Genomic DNA, 7,209 nt, shown 5'->3' with positions numbered 1-7,209 from the left:
TCAACCCAAAAACCTAACAATATCCCTTGCAACCTGTGGAAGGGTGTACATCAGTCCAAATGGGCATCACACATCCAGCAGAATATCAGAATACATGAGACATCAAACACTCCAGTCTAGAAAACCAATATTTATGGTAGTGAAACACTCCTGTGAGGTGAAATTCAGCATCAAAATTCACAATCTGAAATCCTTGCAAAAATCCATACTGCCATTTCCATACCCAAATTGTCAAACACCCCCTCAGCTTCACCCGTGTAGATGGATAAAAATGGAATAAAAACTGGCTCCATTTCTATTCTCTCCACCCTCCTGACCCCTTACCATTGGATAGAACCTGCTTTATACCACTACCATTATGCTCATTGCAAGACCTCTCTATTGGTTCACCTGCTCCGTCTGCCTAATTCCCCCTCACATTTGTGACAATAAAGTAGCCAAAACGTTTGAACAGCTTCAGAATAAGTGACTAAACCCTGAAAGCTGGTCACAAGGCATGAAAACAAAATGGCAAGTATATACATCCATTCTAACTACTGGTGTGGAACATTAACAAACTTATATCCGTGAATCTTGTATTTTGGCATCCTGTTGCATTTAATTATCACTTGGTGTTTTCCATCTTATATGGCCTGTGGAATTCTGTGATTACAGTGTGGCTGATGTCTCGCTGCATCATTCCACTTGTTTCTTTCTCACAGTTTACATGACACGTTTCAGTCTGTATAACTCCATTAACAAATATATTATGTGTGTGGTGAACATTGCATTCATGTTTTGTGAAGTGAATCACTAATAAAAAATTAATAGTTTATAGACATTAAAGGTATAAAATGTCAGATTGATAAAAATGTGTTTTCTGTAAATTGATGGACACTGTGCTGCTCGAAGGCTCACAGTGCAGTATTTATTGTTGGTGTTCAGCTCTCAGAATATGTTTTCCATTAACTTGATGAGCACTATGATGTACTATTATTCATGGTCTCCTGACACATTACTTTCTCATTGTTGTTCCTCTTTCATTGTAACTGTTCTTGTTTTTAGGTGTTGCTCAGATGTGTTGGTAGTGTGGTGTGCATGACTACTGAATTGAGACAGTCTCAACTCACACATCACACTCCAACACATCTGCACAGCACAAAAGAGCAGTGATTACCTCCATTTACCAGCAACATACATCACATTGACAACACGCCTGCACAGCACTGAGGACCAAGAATGGAGATTACCCCACTTCAGAGCTATAGACACCACTGTCAGCTAATTTTCACACAACCATAAAACAGGTACAGTTCCAGTGAACAGATGCCAAAAGGAACTACTCTCAGCCCATGAAAAATGGTACACCGGTGTCCATTATGGTGTGGAAAACATATTTCTAACAGCTGAACACCAAGAGCAATACTACACTCGAAGCCCAAGAAGGAACAGCCTCCACCATGGTGTGGAAAACATATTTCTAACAGCGAAACACCAACAACGCAACACTGTAGTCAGCCTAAAAGTAGCAGTGCATCAATATCTCTCAAACGTACTGATCAAAACAGGTAAGCAGTGAAAAATAAGGGAACAGAATGATGCACTAAAACAAATGANGAATGATGCAATGAAACAACTGCCATCATCACAAAACTTCAGACATTCCACTATAAGACGGTTGAAAATACTAATTAATACAAATGAACATTAATTTATTAAATAGATTATAGGTATGATCTTGCACTGTAAAGTTAATATGTACGGTTATTAACATAGAAATTCCCTTACTTTTTAAACATTTCTAATATTTCAGTTCATCTACAAGACTTTCTAAATTACAGAACATTAGCCGGAATAATTCTACAGTAAATACGCTATGTACACTTTAATTACAAAGTACTACAACGATCAGCCTTTCGCATTCTGTTGGCAACAATGATCACCTCTCCGTTCTCCACCTTACGGTGGCAGGCTGGCCAACAAAGTCCATCACGTCAGTGCAAGGACCGGCAAGGGTTAGAAATTTAGAACACGCAACATCATACTGTGCAACACTCTATCGGTGGACTATGGTACTACAATCTCTTGGAGCGTCGGTAACAATGGAAAACGCTCATTGATCACAATCCTCACAATTGATCATTATTGTTTATTAAAGTGTCACTCTGTATTCCGTTTTGATTGTAGGCGGGAAAGTTTCGTGCACTCTTCCGGGAATCATTACAATCATTCGAAAGAAATTCAACTTCTGAATATTTTTGACAGATGGTTAGAAACGAACACCGTTAGGATTCGTGTTATTATTTCACTGTTGCAAGTTCAACTTGTGATTTTTGTAAATACCTCATTGCCCTTTCTGAGCATGTTTATAGCATTATGCAGATTTTTACTGTTTACATAGCCCTTTGTCGCCTGTCGCCCATGGGGTTGTGAGGCATTGAGAGTCCCACATTATCTAGACAATCGGCTGAAAGATGGCGGTAAGGTCAGCCTTATGCGCAGGCCGCTCTTTACTCCCCAGGAAAATTATTTAAATAATTCCTGGTACTCATTTCTATTACAGGCTGAGTCGATCCCTGGGCCATAGTGCGGTAAGAAGGATTAGGTCAATTAAAAAAAAATAGAATGACACCAGTGGGCCTTGAACCCGGGCCCTTCCCGCTAGAAGCATAGCTTCTCAACAAACTACGCCACGTGTCTGCAAGTATAAATCTGTAGTGTGTTCTTGGAGTGTAACTCCGTTCAGTCTTGTAGGCTGCTTCCAGTTATTTGGAAGCAAGTGGTGTACCCAACACGGGTGAACCAGTTAACTTTGAAACTTGAGGAACAATCTGCCAGACTTCACAATGCATAATAAAACGCGAAGCTTCATAGTCTGCTGTGAGACCAAAGAAATTCACATCAAAATCTGTTTGTACACAATCATTAGCATGTTTCCTTACAGACTTGAACAAATATTTGCAGCTAGGTGCTGGTACACTTGATAGAAATATGGTCCTACATCACTAGTATTCTTGTAAATCAATTAATTTGCAACCAACAAAACATCGTGTGTGATAAGAAAAAAAGTTTCGAAGTTGTGAAAGGTTCTGCATTCTCTTGCAACAGGCATGCCAAGAATTCTGCTACAAAGAGCTGAATAAATATATCGTGCTGTGAGAGAAATCATGGTGAGTGTTTTGTCCTTGTGTGCACAGACAAAAATTTTATTGTCATCTGTCAGTTCTCATAGTGCAAGAAACTACATATTTTATGCCAAGCTTAGTTTCCATAACCCCTCTAGGGAGTTTACATGCTTCTTCATATTATAACAATTTGGTATATTATGTAGGACAGGGTTCAATTCAAGGAGAGCGCTATGGGTAGGTTGTATAGCACACATGTTAGAATGAGAAGTGTGTACAAAGATTTAGAAAGAAAACCTGAAAGAATGTACCACTTGGGAGAAATTTGTGCACATGGGTTTTAAAGATATAATTTTGAGGTGTTTGGACTTGGTTTGTTTATGTCAGGATGCATAGTCATGATGGGCATATGTGAACACAGTAATGTGCTTTTAGGTACCATAAAGAGCAGATATCTTCTGTACTTCCACAGGGACCACAATTTTCTTTTGATGGTCCCTACATTATTAACTTAATACTTTGCAAGGTTTTTGAAGTCTGTAAAAAGGAAATCTGTACAGAGCAGCTGTTATGGAGTAGATGTAATGAAAAACAGCTACAGCAAAGAGCGCATATATTGTTTCATGTATGGTGTTGTACAGCCATAACTAATAAAAGGTGTGATGGTTTTACAGAACTGTACCAATTCAGAGAATGTTCTAGTGGGTCCATATGGTGAGATGTACCCAGCAAGTCGTCATGCAAACCAGGCCATGAATATAAAAGTTGAGCAAGTCTCTGAGTCACAAGAGGAAGCAGATCCTCTGCAAATAACAATTCAGGAAATAAAGGTTGAACCTGAGGTGAGCTGTATGTCTCTGTATGTCCACTGTTAGGCACATATCACAAATGTGTAGAAATGCCAGTTGTCTGTCTCATCTCCATCTGTCTGGCTGTCTTGTCTTTTCTGTAGACATGAAAAAACTCCACTGTGCTGCCAGCTAGCCTTTGAAGACCTGTTTCTGAAGTGTCTCTGGACAGTTGTAGTTAGTCGAATATTGCTTGTGATGTGCCACTTCCGTTTCCTTTTAAGCAGTTGTAATGTAGATGAAATTAATTATTGTGTAAACTGAACAGTGTTTCAGAGAAATTGTCTGGTAGCAAAAATCCATACGGAGTTATGGAACTGTTCACAGTTAGGCGCTGATACACTTAGAACCAAAGGACTCTTGTCAGCTAATTCCAGTGAACCACACAAAATGTCATGTGGTAAAAAAGTTTCAGGGTTATGAAAGATTCTGCATTCTCTTGCAACAAGACTGCCAAGAATTTTACTCCACAGCGCTGAAAAAACATTTCCTGCTGTGAGAGAAAGCATTCTGTGTGTTTTGTGCTTGTGTGAAAAGACAAACATTTTCTTGTCGTATGTCAGTTCTCGTGGTCAAAGGAACGAAATATGACATGCTTCTGTTTGTTTTCATCATCCATCTTGAGAACTTCTTATGCTTCATTGTAGACATTGTAACACTTTGGTATATTATGTAGGAGGGTGATATGGGTAAGTCCTGTAGCACATATGCAAGAGTGAGAAATGCTTACAAAGTTTTGGACAGGAAACCTGAGAGGAGCAGTCCACTTGGGAGGCCTGAGAGCAGAAGGGAAGGTGCTATTAAGGTAGATATTTAAAGAAATATTTTGGGTTTGTACTCTGTTTGCCTTAGGATACAGAGCCATAATGAACATGCGTGATCACAGTAATGATCCCTTAGGTACCATAACTAACTCCATGGAGCTGAGTCCTTGAGAAGCCACCAGTCGCTTGGCCATTGAAGAATTTCCCAACATTGTATGGAACCTGAAAGTTCGTCACCATGTTCGCAAGAACTCATCACTGGTCCATATTGTGACGTGTTGCGCAACAGAGGACCTCTACCTCCCCAGCGGCACGTGGCGGTAACCTAGCGCTCTCGTAATAGGCGAGTCATCACTCCGCCACTCTCCCCTCGGGGACGTGCTGAGCGGAGCCGAAGTGAGTCGAGCCGAGCTGTTGTTAGCCGAGTCCCCGCAACCTTGTAGCTATGCAACGCGAGTCAACTGCGGTGACGTCACCAAGGTGTAACAGCATTGCTAGGCTATATGCCACATCACAGTAGTGACGTGGCGGGCGACCCTAGCAACAGCGAACGGAATAAAAGCCGGCTGACCAGCAAGGGAGAGTCAGTGTGTTATCAACAGTTCTCAAGGTAGCAGCCTGCGATTGTGCGATAACTAAGAAGTCCGCGAGCAGAAGACTTATTGTGTGCTTTCGAGACTTAGTGAGTGCTGTAGTACAGTTATAATTGGAGTGTGTAATTCAGGGAGATTTGTATAGCTCCCGCGTTATTAGTACGTGAAGACTTTGGTTGTAGGGTTTGTAAAGTGTAGAAACCCGCAACTGTGTTATAATTAATTGTAGCCGTTTCTTGTAGATTGTTGAATAAACCAATTAACGATCTCTACAGCGTCTTCAGTAACGAAACACGGTACAATATCCTGAGGCATATCAGTTCAGTCTACACCACCCCATCCTATGTCTCTGAAGATCCATTTTAATATTATCCTCCCACCTATGCCTAGGTCTTCCTTGTGGTGTCTGTCTTTCAGGCTTTCTCACCAGAATCCTATATGCATTCATCTTCTCCCCCATGCCTGCCATATGAGCTGCTCATCTCATGCGTTTTGACTTATCATTTTAATTATGTTTGGCAAAGATTACGTGTTATGAAGCTCCTCATTTAGCAGCTTTTAGATAACATAAAAAGCAGATATTTTCTGTACTGCCTCAGTGACCGCAAGTTTCTCAGGCAGGTCACTGAGCTATTTACCAAATACTTTCTAATGATCTTGATATCTGTAGAGAAGAGCATCTGTACAATACAGGTTTAATGTATGGTGTTGTACGTCCATTTCTGAGAAAGATGTCATGGTTTTTATAGGACTATACAAATTCAGAGAACGTTTTAGTGGGCCCATATGGTGAGACATACCCAACATCTCATGATGCAGATCAGGCCATGAAGGTAAAAGCTAAGGCAGACTCAGATGCAGAGGAGGAAGGGGATCCTGTTGCAATAACATTTCCAGAAGTAAAGGCTGAACCTGAGGTGAGCTGTAAGTGCACTGTTAGGCAGATGACACAAAAGTGCAGAAGTACTGGTTGTCTGTATGATTTCCATCTCTGTCTGTTTTCATGAAACAATTCTACTGTGCTGTTAACTAGATTTTCAAGGATTTCCTAGGCAACTGTAGTTTGTTGAATGTTGCTTGAGATGAACCGCTCCCAGTTTCTTTTAAGCAGATCTAATATAGATGAAATTAAATACTGTGTAAACTGAAGAATATCTGAGATAAATTTCATAGATAGAAGAATCTTGTGCATATTCCTTGTCTATCCAATCCACTAAGCAGTTCTGTGATGCTACATCATAGGAGTCCCAGGATATATATAAATGTTTAATTTTTTTTTTTTTCGTATTTTAGATGTATTATGTATTCATGTAATAACATAGTGTTGCCTGTTGCCCTTTGAAGTAAATTTATTATACCTGACACTGTTAGATTTGCTTCTGTACCTGCTGTCAGGTGACTGGTTATCATGACAGATTTCTTGTTATTTTCTGTTAGAAAGACAGTGACTAAACAATAGGTACAGAGAATGTGTAAGAGGTATAAAAAAACGATAGTGAAGTATTGGCATTAGCAACACATCCTAAAACATAGACATCATTATGGTCAAATGGAATATACGATTAATTAAGCAAACAAAAAAGGGCTATTAATGAACATCACCATGTTATTAATACATGTTTTGGGTAATTGTTTGACCAATGTATAATTTTATTTTGGGATTACAATAAACATCATATTTAAATCAATCTTTATACTCTCATTTACACATAACTGTTAATGTAATATATGCCATGGGTCTTAAGTCATCAGCGCTTACGCGAGAGGTTGCACAAGTGTTAGCTCATTGTCACAGCTTTATCTGTATGCACCCTCGCATAATAACGTTTTCAACATTAAGAAAGATAATAAGAATATACTGTCATGTGGTTGAGTGACCATAGACCAAGGTTTTGATTGG

At 39.6% G+C, this 7,209-nt stretch overlaps 2 protein-coding genes across 4 annotated transcripts in view; one reads left to right on the top strand and one right to left on the bottom strand.

Moving 5' to 3' along the window:
- Window positions 1-1,899, bottom strand: part of LOC111867815 (malignant T-cell-amplified sequence 1 homolog) — a 24,790-nt gene extending 22,891 nt beyond the window's left edge. For both annotated transcript variants that reach the window (XR_002843397.2, XM_023857992.1), the window contains exon 1: window positions 1,768-1,899. Coding sequence is in view for 1 of the 2 variants with exons in the window: in XM_023857992.1 (XP_023713760.1) it covers window positions 1,768-1,778 (11 nt within the window). In the remaining variant the exon portion in view is untranslated. The remainder of the gene's footprint in view (window positions 1-1,767) is intronic.
- Window positions 1,900-2,799: 900 nt separating this feature from the next.
- Window positions 2,800-6,483, top strand: LOC117282583. 2 transcript variants are annotated; one of them, XM_033752819.1, is made up of 3 exons: window positions 2,800-3,149; window positions 3,779-3,934; window positions 6,059-6,483. In XM_033752819.1, exons 1-3 carry the CDS (start codon window positions 3,147-3,149, stop codon window positions 6,314-6,316), a joined length of 417 nt encoding a protein of 138 aa, XP_033608710.1. In that variant the 5' UTR covers window positions 2,800-3,146; the 3' UTR covers window positions 6,317-6,483. The 2 variants fall into 2 exon arrangements, with proteins under 2 accessions (XP_033608710.1, XP_033608709.1); XM_033752818.1 differs by having other exon boundaries at window positions 2,829-3,149; window positions 3,779-3,946.
- Window positions 6,484-7,209: the final 726 nt, after the last annotated feature.

Source organism: Cryptotermes secundus, unplaced genomic scaffold, assembly GCF_002891405.2.
Source record: "Cryptotermes secundus unplaced genomic scaffold, Csec_1.0 scaffold2243, whole genome shotgun sequence".
NCBI classification, from domain to species: domain Eukaryota; kingdom Metazoa; phylum Arthropoda; class Insecta; order Blattodea; family Kalotermitidae; genus Cryptotermes; species Cryptotermes secundus.
This window is presented reverse-complemented; position numbering and strand designations above follow the sequence as displayed.